At 40.6% G+C, this 24,713-nt stretch overlaps 1 protein-coding gene across 1 annotated transcript; it reads left to right on the top strand.

Moving 5' to 3' along the window:
* On the top strand, positions 1 to 24,177 carry SYT4 (synaptotagmin 4). Its single transcript, XM_075269760.1, has 4 exons — positions 1 to 256; positions 4,122 to 4,933; positions 6,894 to 7,014; positions 23,614 to 24,177. The coding sequence occupies exons 1-4, from the start codon at positions 220 to 222 to the stop codon at positions 23,919 to 23,921; spliced, it is 1,278 nt and encodes a 425-aa protein (XP_075125861.1). The 5' UTR covers positions 1 to 219; the 3' UTR covers positions 23,922 to 24,177.
* The last annotated feature ends 536 nt before the right edge of the window (positions 24,178 to 24,713 follow it).

The following is a 24,713-nucleotide window of genomic DNA, read 5'->3' as shown; positions in this document are numbered from 1 at the left end:
GTCAATTTGGCCAGCAGCCTTGTCTGCAGCTGGAGCAGAGCAGGAGGTGAGCTGCAGTCAGCCCAGGAACGCCAGCCCCTCCTCAGCCTCACATTACTGGATACAGACACATTTTCTCTCTCTCTCTCTGCCATTTTCTCAGGCTGCTGCTTGCAATAGGAGCTCAGCAGAAAAGAAGACAGAACAGATTTCAGCACCTTGGACAGTGGAGCCGGCAATATGGCTCCAGTCATTTCCAGCAGTGGGGAGGCTTATGGTAAGTTCTCTTTTTATAAAGTTGGGGGGAAGGGGGTCAGATCATTGTAAACTATCATATAAGTGGCATCTCTATAATAAGTAACGCTGGCAATAACTGTATAGGAGATAGAGTCAAGTGAGTGGGTGGAATTGTAAGTGATGTTTGCGCTGTAGATCCTTGTATAGACTTAATATCTGTTGAATAACACTCCTTATTACTTATTGTGAAGTCTTATTGTGGACTTGTCTTCATTTCCTGCTCTAATTGCTATATACGCCATCGCTTAAGAAGGGGTGTGGGGCTAGCAGATGACTGGCATGCTCATACTGACAGACCCAGGCATGCAAGTTTGCAGAATGTGCCTTGAAATGTAAAGGTTTTTGCAATGCTTTGCTTATTTAGGTGACAGGATTAAGTTTTGGGTATGCCGTCAATGAGATTGAAAGCCATTTATGTGGGGTTGGTTGCCTCTATCAGTCGGAGAAGTCATTGCAGTAGGACAAGACTCATCCTGCCTCATATTTTGCCAATGAGCCATGATTCATTGCACGGTAATGTAAAGTGTTAATGGATCCTGGCTCAATGACGTCATGCCTTATCGACAACTAAAAATAGCCGTGCTGAATGTACCGTATGGAAGATGTACAAGTGTATAGAGACCTTGACAACTGCGGAAATGACTGGCATAAAGTTACAGTATGTACCATTGTGATCTCTATACATGGCGATTGTGTAGGGTAATGGATGTCATATGAAGTGGCAGGGTGTGGGCACGATTGTGAGTTGGGGATGTAGGTGGGGCAGAGAAGTGTAGGGTGTGACCATTGAATGAAGCACATTAGGCAAGAGATGAGAAGTGTTCAAGTTGTATGAGGGTGCTCGACATTCTTCAGCATTAGGAATATACGGCCACAAGATACGGTCAGGAAATCTACAATAAGTGAATTTATGCAAGATAGGTGTGTCCTAAGATGAAAAGGAAATAAGAAGAACGGACTTCATGGTCTGCTTCTATGTTCCTATGCAATGTCTGAACACAACTCCAGTAAGATCACTGGTATAGTTGTCTTTGCCAGAGCATTTACTTTAGATGGTAAGGTGATGGCCAATATGAGTTGGGATGGGGCACGGAAAAGAAGAAGGTACACTAAAGGCTGCTCCATATGTAATGACACTTTATACCATGAAACCTCTCCTAAAACCCATATTTTAGTAGATCGCCCTCTTGTCCAGACCATATTTCCTAAGGCAAATATTTATATTATATATACTGTCCATCTTTTTTGAGAAGACCTCCACTTCTCCCCAGAAGACCACCTAAAATCAATTTTGCTCGGGTTATTTTTTCACATCTAGTGCACTTTATATATATCAGAAGCACCACTAAAGGCTACTCCACTTGTACTAAATCAATAAGTCACCACTTTTCTATATATATTTGCCATAGTCCTAGTGAAGAATATCACCTACTTCCTTCATAAACAAAGGGCAAGACGGACTCATCTGGTTAAGAAGTCTGGGTGGGTTCTTGTCTAGTTAAGGGGAACCATCACATTGGCGTTGTCTTTGTTGCTTTACAGATGACTATATAGATGTGATATATGATATTACCAATGCAGCACTAAAGGCTTCTCTACATGTAGGCAACTTGTCTATATAGGTTCACAAATCCCATCTTAATAGATTTGCAGTGATCTCCATCATAGAGAAGAAAAGTTTGTCAGATGGGCAGTACTTGGAATATTGACATTAATGAGTTACATTATGTAAGAAGCCCCTGCCATGGACTTGTGGGGACATACACATAGGTTACACATGGAGGGGTTAAAGTTGGAGCCAGCACAAGCAGTGTCTTGTACTTATCACCCTCCCCCTTTACATGTTGCAGAGCTGGGTGCCGGGTGGTTTAGGCAGAAGATTCTAGATAGTCTGCACATTGTTGCCCTGTGACCCCATATGTGAACACTCGGTTGGCATGGCGCACTATAGGGCAGGAGTATTTTTGTCAACATCATTTTATAAAACTAACTGGGTGGGTCTGGGAGGACATGTTTATTATCAGCTGTATGACCATATACATTATTACATTGTGTAACCATGCAACAGCCAGCCGTCATGGACCATGTACAGCAGAGCGCCAGGATCAGTCACCGCTCCCCCTCCCTCACAGTTTGTTCTAGTTCTGTTCTCCTCTGCACAAGATAAGGCTGAGCTGTCCAAGGAGTGGGCAGAGCGGGCACCAGACTGGTCTACAGTAGCCAGCGGCATGGGATGGATGGATGGATGGATAGATAGATAGATAGATAGATAGATAGATAGATATGAGAGATAGATATGAGAGATAGATTAGATAGATAGATAGATAGATAGATAGATAGATAGATACTAGATAGATAGATATAGATGGACAGAGGGACGGATAGGATAGATAGATAGATAGATAGATAGATAGATAGATAGATAGATAGATACTAGATAGATAGATATAGATGGACAGAGGGACGGATAGGATAGATAGATAGATAGATAGATAGATAGATAGATAGATAGATAGACAGACAGATAGATAGGAGTTAGATAGATATAGACAGATATGAGATAGATGATAGATAGATAGATAGATAGATAGATAGATAGATAGATAGATAGATAGGAGATAGATAGATAGATAGATAGGAGATAGAGAGAGAGAGATAGATAGATAGATAGATAGATAGATAGATAGATAGATAGATAGATAGATCTAGACTTAGATTTAGCCAGAGTCGATATAAATGTATCAGCTATATAGTATATATAAAACAGAACGAGAGAGTCTAAATTAGCCCGACGAACAGAAAAGTGTCATTATTGTTACATGCCACACCCCTCTCTCACCCATATGTGGTTTCATAGACTAGACTAGTGAGATAGATAGAATACATAGCTATAATAGATATCATTAATAGATGGATTGAATATATAAATATACTAGATAGATAAATAGACTACACAGATAGAATATGTATATAGGAAATAATGGGTGATCAACAGATAGATCGACAGATAGATAGATAGATAGATAGATAGATAGATAGGAGATAGATAGATAGATAGATAGATAGATAGATAGATATGAGATAGATAGATAGATAGATAGATAGATAGGAGTTAGATAGATAGATAGATAGATAGATAGATAGATAGATAGTTGATGACATACTCACCACTGCTAACTCTATACGGATACTTTACGAAATGCATTTGCCATTCACTGTTCCGTCTGTGCCCCTTGGGATCTGTAGACCTATGAAACCCATAAATCATTGTACCCATGACAAACATTGCTCTGCTGCATTGTATTCAGCTCTGCTATGGCTGTTGTGTTCCCTTCTGTTTCTTATATGACTGCAGACAATATGGGCTGAATAATGTAATGTATTGTGTGATACAGATGTGACAATCGGCTTACAATACTCATCCTCTTATACGTGAACTAGATGTGATAATTTATGCCTTTAGATCACAGATAAGGTGTTATTTCTTTCATTCTGAGACATGACATTGTTAACAGTGACTTGTATTGATGTTAAATGTACTGTACAAATGATAATATGCATAGCAGAGATGTATCAGAGCTGATTTCGTTTTTGGGTAGAGCACATCATGTAGTTTTTCCTAGCATTGTAGTGTCATGACATACTCAGCTCTGCTACATCTATACTTATAATATTACTTTGGATAATATCACAAGTCACCAGCAGGTGGCGAATATCATCCAGATCACTGCTATTGAGATGAAATATAGGTAGCCCTCTATGTAGACGATGACTTAATGATACAGATTACTCTCTTTTCGGTCTTTTTGTGTTAATTGTTGCTTTGCCTATGTTCATTTTTACAGCCGAAATCCCCACGGTGGTTGGACTCATAGGTGCGTTCGGCCTGGTGTTTACAGTATCCCTTTTTTCGTGGATCTGCTGCCAACGCAAATCCGCCAAATCCAACAAAACTCCTCCTTACAAATTCGTCCACGTGTTGAAAGGTGTCGACATCTACCCTGAAAATCTAAGCAGCAAAAAGAAATTTGGGGCGGACGAAAAAACGGAATTATCCCCCAAGTCTCACATATCAAAGACGTCGCTTCATCTGGACCTGGAGAAAAGGGACTTGAATGGCAATTTTCCGAAAGCCAATAAAGTAAGGAGCTCCCCAGATCTGGAGGATTTTTCACAGCCTCAGTTGTCAGAAAAAGACAAGAATTCAATATCTCCCGAGAGTATCAACTCCACCTCATCTCTATCCTCCGCAGAGAAACAAGACAAACTGGGAACGCTCTTCTTCTCCTTAGAGTACAACTTTGAGAAAAAGGCTTTCGTGGTGAACATCAAGGAAGCCAGGTCTCTACCAGCGATGGACGAACAGTCAATGACTTCTGATCCTTACATAAAAATGACCATCCTTCCAGAGAAAAAACACAAGGTAAAGACAAGAGTCCTCCGGAAGACGCTTGACCCAGCTTTCGATGAGACCTTTACCTTCTATGGAATTCCTTACAGCCAGGTGCAAGACTTAGTCCTCCACTTCATCGTCTTGAGCTTTGACAGGTTCTCGAGAGATGACGTCATCGGAGAGGTCTACTTCCCCCTCTCTGGGATTGAGCTATCGGATGGAAGAGTATTGATGAACAGGGAGATCAATAAGAGGAACGTCAGGGTAATACACAAAATTATCTCATCGTTATCGTTACCTGTTTTGTTTATTGTTCTAGTTTTTCGACATTTTGTTCTTGAGATGTTGTGTGTGAGGTCCATGTTGTCATTGATAGCAACACCTAAACCTGACTGCTCATTAACTTGTTGGAGGACCATGTATGGAGATTGGTCGCTCCATCTATTGGTCAACATTGGTTTATATGAAGGTCCCATGCCATATTCTATTTTTCTAGAGGGATGGGTTCTCCAAGGAATTTTCCAATTTTCTGAGGAAAGAATAATATAGATATGTCCTTCATTACTTTTCCTCTTGGCTTAAGACATCCTGAAATGTGTGGCCCTAGATGGTCAGCTTCTTCAAAGAAAACATGATTTCATGATACTCTGTCATATGATGTCTCTACTCAATCTTTCTGGCCAGTTAGTGGTCATGTTGTAAATTGCAGCCTGCCAAGGGTTTTACTAACATGTCGCTATATTGTATTTGTTTTATGAGAAATTGTAATTTTCAACCAATTTCGAGCTAAAGGAAGGGTGGACTCATCTCTGTGGGTCTAGTAACGGCCAGTCATCAGCAACTATATGAATAGAAGTTGCCTAATTGATTTCCAAAAACCCTCACGGAAGTGGTTGACCACTCTGTGATTTCCAGAAATCTGCAAAGTAATAGCTGCCCATCTTCAATGACTCACATAGACCAGCAGGGAAGTGGCTGCTCATCCTCAGGGATTTGCAGAAATCTGTAGGAAAGTGATTCCACCTTTACTCATTTCCAGAAGCCTGCAGCAATTGCTGCTACCCTCATATACTGTATTTCTAGAAACCTACATGGAGCTGACTGCTCACCCACGGTCACTTCTAGAAACCTGCAGGGAAGAGGTTGCCCATTTATATTCATTTCTAGAAGCCTGCAAGGATACGGCTGTCTCACTTATTTCTTGGTTTCCTTACTCATATCTAGAAACCTACATTGAAGTGGCCGTCATATGTAGAAACCTACAGGGAAGTGATTGCCTATCCTCAATAATTTCCTGAAATCTTCATGGAAGTAGCCTAGAAACCTACAGGGAATTGGCTGTTTATCTTCCATCATGCTTTTCTAGACACCTGCACGGGAAGTAGCTGCCTGCTCTCAATCATTTGTAGAAACTTACATTGAAGAGGCTGACTACCCTTATTCATTGGTGGAAACCAACAAGGAAGTGCATGCCTATCCTGAATAATCCATAAAACCCTATATGGAAGTATCCTAGAAATCTACAGGGAATCGGCTGTTTATCTTCCATCATGCTTTTCTAGACACCTACACGGGAAGTAGCTGCCTGCTCTCAATCATTTCTAGAAACCTATCCTCATTCATTGGTGGAAAACAACAAGGAAGTGCATGCCTATCCTGAATAATTCATAAAAACCTATATGGAAATATCCTAGAAACCTACAGGGAATTGTCTGTTTTCCCTCATACTTTTCTAGACACCCAACATGGAAGTAGCTGCCCACTCTCAATCTTTTCTAGAAACCTACTTGGATGTGGTCGTCTACCTTCTTTGACTTTTAGAAACCTCTATGGGAGTCATTTCTAGAAACCCACTGGGATGTGGATTCCATTTCCGGGTCCATCTTTCCAGTCTCTGCGGGTATGGTGGATGACTATCCAGAAGAGAGAAGTAAGCTTAATAAGTACTGTCCCTGACCAGAAGACCTGGGCTTCATAGGAACAAACAATAATGATAATGTTCTCTAAACAGGAAAGGAAAGGTCTCCTTTAAAAATGAGAAGTTACGATTTAGGGCTTCGTGTTTGTTTCTTTTCTTAGTTATCCTTTACAGATAATTGACCGGAGGTGTTAGCTGAGCACTTTCATGTTTGTTACTATATCACTATGTGGTTGATTGGTGAAGTGTTTGCTCATTACTATGTGTCTCAGATTGTATAAATGGATGTCTTGTATTGATTTGCAGAAGTCGGCAGGACGTGGGGAATTGCTGATCTCTCTGTGTTACCAGTCAACTACAAACACCCTAACAGTAGTGGTGCTGAAGGCGCGTCACCTGCCCAAAGCCGACATATCAGGACTATCAGGTACAATACTAGAGATTATTATTATTATTATTATTATTATTATTATTATTATTATTGATCCTATAGAGCATATTAATATCTCATCTTGTGTCTGGCATATACTTGTTCTACAAATGTGGCTCCGTCTCCCCAATGGTATCTCTAGCGTAATAACACACAGTATAAAGGTATCCATGGTGAGAGGCTGTTGGTATTTAAAGAGAACCTGTCACCAGGTCTGAATAGCCCAGTGACATACAACATCTGATAAGTGCTGTCACCCTGAGCATTTTTTTTCATCCATATCCATTCAGCCGTTCCAAAGATATAAGCCCTTTTAGCATTGGTGCAAATTAGGTTATACAAGCCAAGTGGGCATTAACCCTGTGGGTCATCTGGGGGCAGGGTCTGTGTGCTGCATGTCATGTACTCTTACTGCCCACCTGCCAACTCAAACAGGGCTTATATCTTTGGAATGGCTGAACAGTTTTGGATAAACAAAACACTAAAGTGCTTAGGGTGACAGTGCTGATCAGGTGAGCTATGTCATTGGGCTCTTCAGACCTGGAGACATGTCCTTATTAATAACTGCAATTATTTCAGTTGAAATAATTATAGTATTTGCCAATAGGGGGAGCTCAGCACACGTTGAGCTGATTGTTATCTGTATGCAGTGAGCGCCCTCTGGTGGTAGTGGGTACAGGCAGGGACCTCTGAAACACCTATCTCTATCAGCCCTGTATAAAGGAATGTAGTGGTGGTCATGTACCTGCACCATTGCTTCTTTGACTCAGAAACCCCCATTCTGATTGATGGGGGACCTCCCACGATGGGAAACCTACAGTGTTCGCAATGGGGAAAACCACTTTAAATGGACACTGACTGGAAATTGTCAATTACATGAAACTTAGCCATGTCTTTTGCCAATAGAATATGTATGTATAATATGATATGTATTATTATTATTATTATTATTATTATTATTATTATTATTATTATTATTCATGGTATCTGGTGTCACCGCTGTTGGCCACGAGGCAGAGCTATAGATCCCTTTTCTTGTTTCATTGGCTGATACCTACCTATGATGGACACTCCATGAAGGGGGCATTTACTTATTTATGTATTTGTTTCTTTGTTTGTTTCAATAGTAAATGAGATCAATTACACATTGTGGCTCTGATAATGGATTTTAGGCTTTCACTATACTCTGAATTAAATGGAGCCTTCTCCTAATGTTTCACTTCACTACTCAGAGTCGATGTAAAGTCTGCTGTAGAATCTCTCCGCTCATGTTATGCAGATATCCTGTAGCCTCGGAGGTTTGTCAGATGTAGCAGAGCTGAGATGATTTATTGATCTTACCACCATCTTTAGTAGACCTTTGTGTATGTACCTACCAGGATAGCAGGCTAGTAGTGGTTATAGCATAGAAACTAAGGGGAGCTTCATCCACTAAGGTGCATTTACTTGATCAGTATGGAAATAATTATTTGCACTATCCTTGTGCTGTCACATTATAACCTGATATGTATTGTGACATCATATTTGCCTTATCCCTGCACTGTAACATCAATGTATATTAGATCCCTGGACTGTAGAATCACAGATTACTATCCCTCCCTGTACTGTGACATCACTGTGTGTATTATCGCTGTACTGTGACATCACTGTGTGTATTATCGCTGTACTGTGACATCACTGTGTGTATTATCCCTGTACTATGACATCGCTGTGTGTATTATCCCTGTACTGTGACATCACTGTGTGTATTATCCCTGTACTGTGACATCACTGTGTGTATTATCCCTGTACTGTGACATCACTGTGTGTATTATCTCTGTACTGTGACATCATTGTGTGTATTATACCTGTACTGTGACATCACTGTGTATATTATCCCTGTACTGTGACATCACTGTATTCTTTACACCTGCATTGAGTTTATACTTGCATTGGAGTTTCTGTTCTTCTCATCCGCCTCAGGACCAGAAGAACAGAAAAATGTCCCGTCATATGAAGGACAGTAATGGAACTCTCGGGACCCCATTGACTATAATGGCGCCCATTGAGTGTCCATTATTTTTTCAGACATCGTTAGAGCCTTGTAGATCAGATATTCTGTATAGGTAACTTTTTATGTCTGTGATTTATGCCGAACTGAAAAATGAGGTTGAGCTGTAATACCAAGCCCAGCCTGTGAAACAGAGTGGTGCTGTTTCTGGAAACAACGAAGAACAGTTAAAAAGAACCTTTCATGTCCCCTTACGTTGGCGGTATTATATACTGCTAGAAAGCTGGCTTCAGCACATTGTGAGCTTTGCTGGTGCCAGAGATATTGATGCCATACATTTCTGCCCCAATATCCCTGCACTGTCAGGGTGGCGGGCCTAACATCTCAGCATCCTTGCTAGGCTGTGAGGAATGCACCAAGGCAATGACACTAAGCTGTGACCACTGACATTAGAGGACATGAAAGGTCCTCTTTAAAGAACGTACTCAGCTCTGCTACACCTGGATACAATATTGTGCTGAATTCTCATGCCGGCACTATCTGCAAAGCCACATTTTTCAAGGCAGACCTTTGGAGCAGATAGGAGCATGGTAAAATGAAATCATATCTTACTAGACTTGTTCACAGGAGCATCTTTCTGCTGCAGATAATCCCGGGAGGAGAACACCTCCAGATCCAATTACTCTGATTTTATGTGTCCCAAGTGCAGAGATAGAAAGCTATTGTTCCTGCATGAGTCAGCCACTTCACATCAGGCAGTGACATCATCGAGCCGCCGCTGCTCAACGCGCTGACCTTTGTGGCAGCCTAAGTGGGTGGGAGGAGAGGTGTTCTGGATCACAGCGTCTATTTGTTATGCCATAGACTTGTACGGAAAAAACCTGCGTAGTTTCTGGATAAAACACAGTGGTATCTAGAAGCTTCTGGGCCCCAGTGCAAAATATAAAACATACTCTGCATATCACGTGCGTGTGCAATAATACTAGTGTTTTATTATATTACAAGGGGACCTTGGGGCTCCCCACGCACCAGGATACAGGTGTACCCGTGATCTCTGCACCATCAATAGCTACATTCCAGGATTGATCTCCTTAAAGGGAACTTGTCACCAGAAAATGACATATTAGCTATTATATTATAACATTGTTTACAAAATGTTCCATATTCCTATATATAAAAAAGTACTACATCCTGCAATTTGAATTCTGACCACTAAGCTTAATGATAGACTGACAATTACCAGTTCTGTAGATGTTTTCTTTGCAATAGTAACTTCAGTTACATCAAAAACATGAATACAAAGATAACACCTCTATAGATAACACCACTTACACATCATCATATCAATTACTGACAATAGATGATGTCACCGATTACATGCTCCAGCAAGTTCCCTGTTTCCCCATGTAGTGCTCACTTACTGTACTTTTAATGGCCGGCATATTGAGTACCACAGTGGTCGCCTCATACAAGTTTATGGGATTATGGGACAACCACAGCAGTATTGACTGTGGACACCAGCACAGGGAAACAGCTGTAGGACCCCCAATGATCGAGAACCAATGTCCCATCTTCTAAATAGGACATTATTGTTAAAGGATGGATAACCCCTTTAACATAAATATAAAGTATATTGGTGATGTAATTCTATGTATACACTAAGTAATATTACAATCCATAAGTAATTATACAGTGTTGGCCAAAAGTATTGGCCCCCCTGCAATTCTCTCAGATAATACTCCTGTTCTTCCAGAAAATGATTGCAAGCACAAACTCTTTGGTATTAATATCTTCATTTATTTTGCTTGCAATGAAAAAACACAAAAGAGAATGAAAAAAAGTCAAATCATTGATTATCTTACACAAAACTCCAAAAATGGGCCGGACAAAAGTATTGGCCCCCTCAGCCTAATACTTGGTAGCACAACCTTTAGACACAATAACTGCGCACAACCACTTCCGGTAACCAGCAATGAGTTTCTTACAAGGCTCTGCTGGAATTTTAGACCCTTCTTCTTTGGCAAACTGCTCCAGGTCCCTGAGATGTGAAGGGGGCCTTCTCCAAACTGCCATCAAGAGATCTCTCCCCCACAGGTGTTCTATGGGATTCAGGGCTGGACTCATTGCTGCCACTTTACAAGTCTCCAGTGCTTTCTCTCAAACCATTTTCTAGTGCTGACCTGAAGTGTGTTTTGGGTCATTGTCCTGCTGGAAGACCCATGACCTCTGAGGGAGACCCAGCTTTCTCACACTGGGCCCTACATTATGCTGCAAAATTTGTTGGTAGTCTTCAGACTTCATAATGCCATGCACACGGTCAAGCAGTCCAGTGCCAGAGGCAGCAAAGCAACCCCAAAACATCAGGGAACCTCCGCCATGTTTGACTGTAGGGACCGTGTTCTTTTCTTTGAAGGCCTCTTTTTTCCCGTGTAAACTCTATGCTGATGCCTTTTCCTACTTTTGTCTCATCTGACCAGAGAACATTCTTCCAAAACGTTTTTTGGCTTTCTCAGGTAAGTTTTGGCAAACTCCAGCCTGGCTTTTTTATGTCTCTGGGTAAGAAGTGGGGTCTTCCTGGGTCTCCTACCATACAGTCCCTTTTCATTCAGACGCTGATGGATAGTACGGGGTGACACTGTTGTACCCTGGGACTGCAGGGCAGCTTGAACTTGTTTGGATGTTATTCGAGGTTCTTTATCCACCATTCGCACAATCTTGTGTTGAAATCTCTCGTCAATTTTTCTTTTCCGTCCACATCTAGGGAGGTTAGCCACAGTGCCATGGGCTTTACACTTCTTGATGACACTGTGCACGGTAGACACAGGAACATTCAGGTCTTTGGAGATGGACTTGTAGCCTTGAGATTGCTCATGCTTCCTCACAATTTTGCTTCTCAAGTCCTCAGACAGTTCTTTGGTCTTCTTTCTTTTCTCCATGCTCAATGTGGTACACACAAGGACACAGGACAGAGCTTGAGTCAACTTTAATCCATTTCAACTGGCTGCAAGTGTGATTTAGTTATTGCCACCACCTGTTAGGTACCTCAGGTAAGTAACAGGTGCTGTTAATTACACAAATTAGAGAAGCATCACATGATTTTTCAAACAGTGCCAATACTTTTGTCCACTCTTTTTTTATGTTTGGTGTGGAGTTATATCCAATTTGGCTTTTTGACAATTCTGTTTGTGGTTTTCCATTGAAGACAAATTAAATGAAGATAATAATACCAAAGAATTTGTGATTGCAATCATTTTCTGCAAGAAACTGAGTATTATCTGACATAATTGCAGGGGTGCCAATACTTTTGGCCAACACTGTATCCAACTCTTTAATATAAGAGAGTCAAAGATATAGACCCACAGAACAGTGATGCTAAGCGATATAGCAGAGCTGAGTATGATACATAGTGTTAGGCTGTCTATGGTTTTCCATAGGGTTACAGGATAATTTGCTATTGTACTTGTCTGCTTGTCTAGTTCAGAGAACCCAGTTCTTATACCCTGTTAAGACATTTTGGCATAATCCAGGGGGGATCCTGCAATTTTGAAAGAGATTATAAGAGTCTCTTGCTCTGGAGGACCTGTCCAGTCTTGTATTACACTAACATTGCATTGATATGAATGGAGACCGTGTAATACTTAATCTCCCCTGTGGAGGTGCTGCAGGGAAACCGAACAACCCCTGCCAGTTTTCATCACAGATTACAGCTGATCACTTGGGGAAGGCAAACATGGTTTATGTTGCAGTCAACTCATTGTGGCACTTATTGTAAGACACAGGGAGTGGCCAAAGTGGAGGACCCTTAGTACAAAATGGTGACTTAACCACGATGGCCTGTCCATTGATGTGTGAACAGAACCTAAAACACAATGATGTTTTTAGAGCAGAAATAGTTACACTTGGTCCTATCTCCTGGTGATGACATCACATGATGCCCTATGTGATGATGTCATACCATATATCATCTATACACTCTACATAACGAATCATTTGTATAGTAAGATAACAAGTCTAGTCCTGCTTATCTCTAGCATCACTGTTGTTTTCGCTCGGCCCCCGGGGACGGGGGATAAGTGCAGTGTCTGCATGTAATATTCTCCTGCCTATGGCTATACGGTATTTGAAGAGCCTAGTGATGTGAAGTTGCAGGAGAACTGGATTAGGGAACATCCCTCTAATACTGTATATATAGATGTAGCAGAGCTGAGTGTGTCATTTAACCTTCAATCAAGTTATATTTAACTCGACAACTTCACATGTGAATACGGCAATATGATATCAACTACAGGCAAGTGTAGCAGAGCTGAGTTTGTCATCTATCGTGATATCAAGTTAAAGGGATAAATGTTAAAGGCATGCTATATATGTTGGATAAATGTGGCCCCTATCCCTGAAATTTACATCTGTTTCCAGAATGGGGTACCTGGCCCCTTGTTAATCTAGGGAGGCAGGGAGCAAAGTTTGCGACCTATATTAATCAGATACATAGGCCTAAATTAGGAATACCCTTCTTAAAGAACACCCGTCACGCCATCAACAAATCCAGTGACATCATGTGATAGGTGATGTCACGTCAGCATTTTTGTGTTTTATTTAAATTAGGGTATAACAGTCAAGTGGGTGGTAACACTCTGGGCTCTCTGGGGGCGGGGTCTCTGTGTTCTGTATGGTGTGCAGTGTTACCGCCCACCTGCTTATTTTATCCTAATTTGAATATCTTTGGAATAGCCGAACGGATTTGGATAAACCAAACCTCAACATACTCAGGGTGACAGCGCCGACCAGATGATGTGTACCATTGGGCTCTTCAGTTCTCTTTAAAGGAATATTCCCATGAACATAACCACATTTGAATTCATAGACATTTAAAAGTTAACCTTGTTTAAATAGAAAAATGTTAAAATGTTTGCGTTTTTTTTAAGAATAAATTGTCTATATTAGCGCACTTTGTTGTCTTGATCGTTTGCCAATGGATACGACCATGAATGTAGGAACTTTCTATCCTTTGGAACTCAGTCATGACTTCCATATTGTGTCGGGGTTATTGTCTCATACATGTAGTGTCCCCGTCTGAAAGGTCCGACATTCATGGTCGCATCCATGGCAACTGGAAAAGACAACAAAGTGTCATCACTAAGATAGTTTGAGAAAATCTATAAAACTTGGCAAAGTTGTTAAAGGGATTCTACCATTAAACTACCTTTTTTTCTAATGAACACGTCGGAATAGCCTTAAGAAAGGCTATTCGTCTGATACCTTTAGACGTGGTCTCCGCCACGCCGTTCCGTAGAAATACCGGTTTTAACCGGTATGCAAATGAGCTCTCCGCAGCAATGGGGGCGGGCCCCAGCGCTGAAAGGCCGATGAGCGCATCCCCATTGCTACCCGAGAGCTCTTTCCTGCGCCGCCTGCTTCTTCTGCAGCAACTCCGCCTCTTCTGGCTTCTCTTGCTCTTGTAGTTCGATACAGTAGCATAGAGAGGCCACCCCAAAATGGCCGCCGGCTGGCTCCTGTATTGAACTGCAAGAGCGGCTACCCCAAAATGGCCGCCGGCCAGCTCCTTTATTGAACTGCAAGAGCGGCTACCCAAAAATGGCCGCCGGCCAGCGGCCATTTTGGGGTAGCCGCTCTTGCAGTTCAATACAGGAGCTGGCCGGCGGCCATTTTGGGGTGGCCTCTCTATGCTCCTGTATCGAACTACAAGAGCAAGAGAAGCCAGAAGAGGCGGAGTTGCTGCAGAAGAAGGAGGTGGCGCAGGAAAGAGCTCTGGGCAGCAATGGGGACGCGCTCATCGGTGTTTCAGCGCTGGGGTCCGCCCTCATTGCTGCTGAGAGCTCATTTGCATACCGGTTAAAACCGGTATTTCTACGGAACGGCGCGACGGAGACCACATCTAAAGGTAGGAGACGAATAGCCTTTCTTAAGGCTATTCCGACGTGTTCATTAGAAAAAAAGGTACTTTAATGGTAGAATCCCTTTAATTATTTATATTTGCAAAAATGTTTAATTTTACTGTGGAGGCGCTTTGTCTTCCTTAATCTCTTATCTGGACTATGACAAAATTGGGCGTAGATGATCTAAGAAGATAAGATAATCCTTTAACATACCACCAATATCTTTGAGAAGACAACCTATTAAGCGTTTTTTTTTTTAACCGGACCCAAAGTTGGACATGGACTTTGTGTCCGGTTAAAAAAAACTGTTTCTCCATGGAGAGGCTGAAGACGCTCACGGGCGGTCACTTTGCAAACCCATTCAAGTGTATGGGTTTGAAAACTGACCGCCAGGTTTCCATCTCTTGTCCAGTTTTTCTCTTCAGAAGACGGACATTCGAAAGCGGAGATGGGGCGCAGGTGTGAACCCGCCCTGTAATTGATGACTGTGAACAACAAAGAGGCGGACCTCTGAAATAGCAGTAATATGGGGTCCGACTATAATGTAGTCCATTCAGGACTTTTTCCTCTTCCGATTTTTGGACAAACACTGCGATGGAATCTCCAACAAAGACTCCATTGCAGATGTGAACACAGCCTTACCTAGTGGTCGTAAAGTTTCTATCTCTTTTTACATTTCATTTATTCCAAACGTAGAATAGGCTGCAATTTATAACACTCACTGTGTGACCCACTTAAGTCATCCCAGAAGAGGCCTTAAGATCCGGGCCAGTAAAGTGCACAATGATGGAGATTCATTAAGATGCGGCTCGCTGCGTGCTGCTAATTATAGATCTATTCTATATTCAATGACTCCTCTCATAATCAGCATGTCCTCAATGCATGGCCATGGCAAGGTTTTCTTATAGGATGCATCCACAAAGTACAGGCTGGCCTCTGGGGAGATTGTCTGCTGCCCATTAATGCACAAACACCCGGCGTCTTCTCCTCACTCCGAGTCATAAAGTATGCTGAGACATTGTAAGGAGATGGAGGTGTCACATGATATATCTTCATTTTACATCCCTTTGCTCTTAGCTGTGTGTGACTGCCAGCCAGAGCATAATACAGAGATTTCTTACATCATATTATATTAATAGTTTATTATTATTATTATTATTATTATTATTATTATTATTATTATTATTGTTAATACTGTGTCACAGCTACTCAGGGGAGGGGTAGTCATATAGATGTGTCCAGCCATAACCTAGATTCCAATTTCTCCTAGAACTAATTTGTTACAATACTGTTACATGGTAGCTAGATCCTTAGCAGGCTGTAGTGCACAACACAACCACTGGGTGGTGACACTTAGACACAAGTAGCATATCACTTTGTGACAGAATATCCTAAAATGGTCTTATCTTTAAAAGATGGCCATCCTGTGATACACATATATGTCCAGCCAAGAGGAGGCCTGTATACGGGCACCAAGTTAAAGATGCTGTCTAAAGGTTACATCTCTGCTGCTCTTACATGTATTACTACTACTACATAGCAAATAAACTTCTGATGACTGTAGAACACCTATATCACTAAAAGGATATATGATGTCATGGGGAATGCCACGGACATAGTTTTAACCATTTAAGATTTTTTTTGCATGACCATGCAACAACTACTATTACTAGTGGTGGACGTTAATTTCTTATAGCTAAGGATGAGCAAACTGGTTTGTAACAAGCCAAGATTGTAACAATGTTTCCAAATATTTCAGGTTCACCACCCACAAACTGCTTTTATACTCTGGGGTCTCTTCATAACACTATTACTACTATTACTACTACTATTACCACTACTACTACTATACTACTACTACTACTACTATTACTACTACTACTATTACCACTACTACTACTACTACTACTACTACTACCACTACTACTATTACTACTATTACCACTACTACTACTACTACTACTACTACTACTGTACTACTACTACTACTACCTCTACTACTATTACTACTATTACCACTACTACTACTACTACTACTACTACTACTACTACTACTACTACTGTACTACTACTACTATTACTACTACTACTACTATTACCACTACTACTACTACTACCACTACTACTATTACTACTATTACCACTACTACTACTACTACTACTACTACTACTACCACTACTACTATTACTACTATTACCACTACTACTACTACTATTACCACTACTACTACTACTACTATTACTACTATTACCACTACTACTACTACTACTACTGTACTACTACTACTACTACTACTACTACTACTATTACTACTATTACCACTACTACTACTACTACTACTGTACTACTACTACTACTACTACCACTACTACTATTACTACTATTACCACCACTACTACTACTACTGTACTACTACTACTACTACTACCACTACTACTACTACTATTACCACTACTACTACTACTACTACTATTACCACTACTACTACTACTACTACTACTACTACTACTACTATTACCACTACTACTACTATTACCATTACTACTACTACTACTACTATTATTACTACTATTACCACTACTACTACTACTACTACTATTACCACTACTACTACTATTACCATTACTACTACTACTACTACTACTACTACTACTACTACTATTATTACTACTATTACCACTACTACTACTACTACTACTATTACCACTACTACTACTATTACCATTACTACTACTACTACTACTATTATTACTACTACTACTACTACTACTACTACTACTACTACTACTACTACTATTATTACTACTATTACCACTACTACTACTACTACTACTATTACTACTACTACTATCATTACTAAAACTATTGCTACTATTACAACTACTATTATTAATACCACTATTACTACTACTACCTTTACTACAACTACTACTATTACTACTACATGCTGCTATGACAATTATACTGCTATTACAATAATAATAATAATAATAATAATAATAATAATATAAATAATAATACAAAATTAATATTCAATTCCCTATAATATTAATCATCACTTCTCGTCACAATACTGTTGTAAATATTGCTAGACATTACTAGTAATAATTATTATTTACTATTACTATATCTAACTCTACTACTACTACTAACACAGTTATCACTACTAGAGATGAGAGAACAGTGAAATATTCGTTATTCGTTTCGAGTAGACCCTCAATATTCAACTATTCAACCGAATATCGAATCCCATTATAGTCTATGTGGAAAAAATGCTTGTTTCAGGGAAACCCAAATTTGACTAAGGAGAGTCACCAAGTCCACAATGACGCCCCAGGAAATGATGCCAACACCTCTGGAATGCAACTGGGACAGCAGGGGAAGCATGTCTGGGGGCATCTAACACACCCAAGTCCCAGGATTACCCCACTATCACAGCCCATCAAATACACACTTTACAAACTCAATATGGAAAGTGGAAAAATACTTGGAAACCTTCTTTCATCTACATTAGTATGGACAGAAACACAAATTTTAAGCTAAAGAAACATTAGCATGCACCCCTTTAAATCATGTTGCCCATGACAACCACAGATGGCATAGACAATGGGAAATCTAACAGCCCCCACCCTTAACTGTCATTGTGTATGTGTATGTGTGATGTGGTGAGACCTCCCAAAATTACTTTTCTGGCCCTTCATGTGAGCCCTTCCAAATTAAGTTCGAGGCCCTTAAGCTGAGCCATACAAAAATTTACTTTTCAGGCTTGGGGTGAGCCTTCCCAAACTTAGCTTCAGACCCTTGGAGTGACTTGAGCCTTGTACCAGCAGAGTATTAGGCCTTTGAAGTCAGTTGAGCCTTGCACCAGCAGAGTATTAGGCCTTTGAAGTCAGTTGAGCCTTGCACCAGCAGATTATTAGGCCCTTAAAGTGAGTTAAACCTTGTACCAGCAGAGTTTTAGGCCCTTAAAGCAGTCATATAGTGCTTGTATCATCAAAAAAGTGAGTTGAGCCTTGCACCAGCAGAGTTTTAGGCCCTTTGGGTGAGTTGAGCCTTGTACCAGCAGTGTTTTTGGCCATTTGGGTGAGTTGAGCCTTGCACCAGCAGTGTTTTTGGCCCTTGAGGTGAGTTGAGCCTCTAACCAGCAGAGTTTTAGTTTTTGGCCCTTGGGGTGAGCCCTAAAACATTAATTTTCAGGCCCTTGGGGTGAGCCTTAATGGGGTTATATTAATTAGTTTTCAATGGTGATGGTGGTGGTGTTGGAGGAGGAACTTGTGAGCTGGCACAAAAACATGGAACTGTGTCTCGTTATTAGTACTGTTGACGGGACATGCTTATTGCGGGTCCACAACCACTACATCACCAGGAGAGGCAGACTGTTGTGTTACTACACGCCTGGAGGTAGTGGCTGACTGGCTGGTGCAAATGCCGCTGGAAGCAATATCTGCTATTCACTGTAACATCGGTTCCTGGTGCTCGGGCCTTGTCAGCGGGGTACCCTGCACCCTGCTTGATGTTGTGGATGAGGGCACTGCTGGCTGCCCCTCTCCAGTAGCTATTGTATCCACAGTAGCTCGACTGCGGCCTGGATCCCCAGTTGGATTACCACGTCCCCGTCCTTTTGTAATACCTTGATGCATTTTCATATGTGTACAGGTGATGACACTATTAATCTTTCTTCTCACCCCTATGGGACAGGTATATAGTGTATACCACTTGTAATGAATTTGAGCCCTAAAAAGGCCTTTTGTGAAGCTTTGGCAGGTTGAGTGTATATACGGTTGCGTATATATCCTCGTCCTGCAGTGTAGCTCTGAAAAGAGCTTTTTGTTTTCAGTTTTCCTGCCTAGCAGAAGCTAATTTCTCTCTGACTCTCAGTAGTATGTCTCTGCCTATCTCACCAAGCCGCATCTGAGACGAATATGGCGGCCACTATTCTTATAAATCCGAGATCACCTGATTTAGTCAGCTAATGACTTTTCCCTATTTTTTTTCGATCCCTACGTTTTCCTGCTTCCTACCTCCCCCCCCCCCCCCACACACACACACACACACACAGTTATTGGTGCAAAAAAAGTGCCATTCGATCGAAATTGAATATGTCGAGTACCTTAATATTCGATCGAATCAGTATTCGCTCATCTCTAATTATTACTACAAGTGATAGTAATTATAATGATAATATTAAAGTAATAAATAATAGTAATGCTGATCTTCAATTTGCACCATAATACTACTATAATTTCTACTGCTATGTTTATTACTATTACCTCTATTACTCCTTTACTATTCATATTCCTTTAACTACTAGTATCTATTAAATTGCTCTTCACTTCGGGTAACTACTACTTCTTCTATTCTACTACTTCTATTCTGGCGACCATACTACTACTACTAGTTCTATTATTCTATTACTGCTATTTTTATTACTACTTACACTCACCAAATTCTTCTTCCATTCTGGTAACTACTTCTATGATCTCTACTAGAGATGAGCGAGTAGTGAAATATTCGAGATTCGTTTTGAGTAGAGCCTCAATATTTGACTACTCGATCGAATATCGAATCCCATTACAGTCTATGGGAAAAAATGTTCGTTTCAGGGGAAACCACTATTCGACTAAAGGAGAGTCACCAAGTCCACGAGTAGCAGGAGGAGAGTGTTTAGGAGGAGCGCTGTGCAGTTAAAGTGCGCGGACCTCATAGACTATAACGGGTCCATGCACTTTAACTGCACAGCACTTGCAGTTGCACTGATATTCTGTATGGGAGGGTCCTCCTGCGGACTCCTTCCAAACAGGAGGCAAGCGCTAATGTGAACTTACATATCCTGAAGAACCAGCATTGATTGGCCGAATGCTATAGAGTGTATAGCATTTGGCAAACCAATGCTGGTCCTGCAGCAGGCTCGTCTTTGCTAGTTGGGAGAGCTGGTAGCTTTCAGGTATGTGGGAGCTGACTTTTTCTCATCGGAATGCATTGACTAGCGTTGATTGGCCAAATGCTATACAGTGTATATCATTCGGCCAATGCTGGTTCTGCCGGAGGCTCATCTATGAGGAGGCGGAGTCGAAGATTGGACCACCGCAGTCTCCATTGTGGTCCGATCTTAGACTCCGCCTCATCACAGACGAGCCTGCGGCAGAACCAACGTTGATTGGCTGAATGCTGTACACTGTATAGCATTTGGCCAATCAATGCTGGTTCTGGATCGAAACTTTACTGCAAATAGGAGTAGTATTCAAGTATGAGTATTTCAAATACCGTAGTATTCTATCGAATACCTACTCGCTCGAATACTACTCGCTCCATCTCTAATCTCTACTATTGTTATTTACACTCATCAAGTTGCTCTTCACTTCTGGGGCCTGTACTACTACTTCTACTATTCTATTACTGCTGTTACTATTATTACTAATTACACTAATCATTTTTATCTTCACTTTTGTTACTACTTCTACTATTCTACTCCAATGATTTTGAATATTATAAGTTACACTTAAAAAGTTAACTTTCACTTCTGGTGATCGAACTACGAGTTCTAGGAATCTTCTACTGCTGTTTCTACTATTTATACCTTTATTCTTCAAATTGTTCTTTACTTCTTAATTACTACTTGTACTATTATACTAATGGTATTTCTATTACTACTACTTAAACCCCTCAAGTGGATTGATCTTCTGGTGACCTTACTACTACACCAGTTCTAACATTCTACTAATGCTTTTTCTCGTATTACTACTTAGAGTCACCAAGTTGATCTTCACTTCTGGTAACCATACTACTTCACTAGTTCTACTATTCTACTACTTCTGTGTGTACTATTACTACTTACACTCAAGTTGATCTTCACTGATGATATTAGCCATTATAATTTCTCCCTTTAATGCCCAGTCTTCTCTTTGGGCCTTCAGGCTTCTCAAGGATGAGATTTTCTCCATCCATCTTATTGCTGGCCTCCTTGTTTCCTGCTAATTTTCTTAGCATGGTTCTTTCCCATTGAGCCAAAGCATCTCATAATGTGTATATAACTATGGCTGATCATTACTGCTTGGTGTTACAAAGGATCTTCCTGTTTTCTTTGCTCTCTTTAGTAATTTGGTTTGTTCAGATGCATTAAAGGGCTTGTCTAGTTTAGAGATAATAGAGAAGAATCCCTCATCACTCATCTATAGTATATACCAGGGCACTCTTTAAAAAGACCCTCACTCACGGCATGACCCTATTGAATTTAATATGACCTATATACAGCTCCATTTCTACTTTGTTGGGGTGCACACGCTTGACATCTGTTACTTTAATTGATCATTGTGGGTCCCTTATAATAGGGCCACTTGTTTTCACCCCACTGGGTGCAATGGAAAATTAAGATGGCTTGCAATTATCTATTTCTTCCCTAACCCACATGTGTCCTCACTACAGAAGACCCTGCACTGCATAAACTACCTTCAAGTGCCCATTAGGATGTATACCGTGCAGAGATTACTTGCAATGGAAATTGGTACTATCCTAGTCACAGCTAGTAGATTGATTTGTCTGGCCCTCCTCATGGCGAGCGCTCGGGAGTCATGTACTTACAAATCCTTATTACTTAAGAGCAGCGGGCTGACTGCTGATACAACAAGCTCAGAGCACTTTTCTGTCAATTAGATCAATGGATGTAGACAACATATTACAGCGCAGTCATTAAATTCCACCAACTAAACAAACAGCGCCTGAGATTTCAGCTCTATTTCCAGTTGATATTCAGTCCCTTGGCCATATGGTTAAAGGAACACTCAAAAATGAAGCACCATATTAGTTCTAGGTTAGGATTTGTGAAGGTGCAGCAGATATAGGAATTAAAGAAGACTATAGAGACAATGTCTGACTCTGGTGTCCCCACAATGCAACCTGATCTTCCAATTTTCAAATGATAACGAATGAATTCTTGGCATGACTCATTGGTTTGACCTATAGCCCCTGGTGACCTAGGGAGTCATTTTTAGTATGTACCTTGTGTTTTGAGGTTGATTTCAGTATTTCTCACTTGTGCAGTTAATAGCCTACATATAACATATTGTATATTACTATGAGTTAAGTTGGACTTGATGGACACAAATATTTTTCTCAATCTAGCCAACTGTGTAGCTATGTTATGATGTGCAGAAGAGAGATCAAGAAAAAGAAAAGTGATTTGAACTGAACACTGCAATAAACTAAGAAAAACCCAATGTTGGCCTATGTTCCTTGGGCCCACGAGATGACATGATTCTGGGGGACACCCTCCAACAACATCTAGGAACTCCTAGTGCCATAGAACTCTTCATATTTGGATGCCCTCTGCTGATCCATTATTGAACTAGAGCCTTGCCCCCCACAGGATTATCTTATACTCTGGTGGGACAGTCCAAAACCTGACCATTCACAATACATGCAATGAACAGTTGTCAATTAAAATAGAGTGGAAACTAATACAATATAAACCTTAAAGGGGCCAGATCATTGGACCTTAAGGAGACCAGTTTTTGATGGCACCATATTGTTTAGTTCAGATATCATTTCTCATAATACCAGGTTTTATTGAGTTACCATTGACATTTTTACCCTTCTTTCGTCACAGTTTCCCCTTATAATACTACACATGGTTTATCTTTAGAGTTCTGACTATGACGCACTGTTACAATCTCTTAAATTTGAAACCATTAAATAAATGTATTATTTTTTTCCAGATCCATACGTGAAAGTGAATCTGTATCATGCAAAGAAAAGAATTTCCAAAAAGAAGACTCATGTGAAGAAATGCACCCCGAATGCAGTGTTCAATGAACTGTTTGTGTTTGACATTCCTTGCGAAGGCTTGGAAGACATAAGTGTGGAGTTCCTGGTGATGGATTCAGACAGGGGCTCCAGGAATGAGATTATTGGTCGATTAATCCTTGGAGCGTCAGCAGATGGAACAGGTGGAGAACATTGGAAGGAAATCTGTGAACATCCTCGGAGACAGATTGCCAAGTGGCACATGTTGTGTGATGGTTAGCAGCCTTGAGTTGAACGGACTTCAGCATCTTCATTTTTTTTTTTTTAATTTCGTTGCCATGTAAAATAAGAAGCTTGCAGTGACATTTCTTTTTTATGTTAATACATAATAAACAAAAATAAGAGAAACAGACAAAAACTAAAGAAAAAAATAATTTTTACCTTAAAAGAAGATTACCCCACCTTCAGTTTACAAAATGAAGATTTTTGCAATTTACAGTCATATAAATGTACATCAAACCATGACTTGGGCACGTTCATTAGTTTGTTTATAAGTAGCTATTTTTCTTAAAAGTTTGGAGGAGCATGTAGAACGTTAGACAGCACATTCCAACTTGAAGGTTACCATTGTTTAATGTGTCATTCTTCAGATTTTGAAGCCAATGTCACTGGTGAGGCTTCCCCGACCCCAATTGTTGGTTCACACGGTGAACAGGCCTTTCTATGATGCACCAAACTCTGGTTTAGTAGAAGTTTGTGCCCATCTTAATACTATCCAGTACTTGGTGCAAGAGACAAAATGGAACACAATTGATGTAGTTTTTGAAAATGTTGGCCTAGACTATAACCAATGGTGGAGCTCAGGCATCACCAAGTTCTGGCCAGTGAGGTCTAAGTAAAAAACAACTAAGAAGCCATGCTTTAGAATAATTTACAGTCCAAAAGGTGTACTATATATTAACCCTCAGGTGCAGAAACGATTAATAGGTTCATTATATACATAGTAGATGACGTTGGATAAAGACATCAGTCCATCAAGTCCAACCTATAACCCTAATAGAACACCTATCAA

This window comes from Leptodactylus fuscus, chromosome 1 (assembly GCF_031893055.1).
Source record: "Leptodactylus fuscus isolate aLepFus1 chromosome 1, aLepFus1.hap2, whole genome shotgun sequence".
Classification (NCBI taxonomy): Eukaryota; Metazoa; Chordata; class Amphibia; order Anura; family Leptodactylidae; genus Leptodactylus; species Leptodactylus fuscus.
Note: the sequence above shows the minus strand (reverse complement) of the source record. Positions and strands in the feature narration are given on the sequence as shown.

Coding starts and splice junctions, on each gene's coding strand:
- SYT4 (XM_075269760.1), top strand. CDS start 220: ATGGCTCCAGTCATTTCCAGCAGTGGGGAGGCTTATG. Junction 257..4,121: donor CAGCAGTGGGGAGGCTTATG/GTAAGTTCTCTT, acceptor TCATTTTTACAG/CCGAAATCCCCACGGTGGTT. Junction 4,934..6,893: donor TCAATAAGAGGAACGTCAGG/GTAATACACAAA, acceptor ATTGATTTGCAG/AAGTCGGCAGGACGTGGGGA.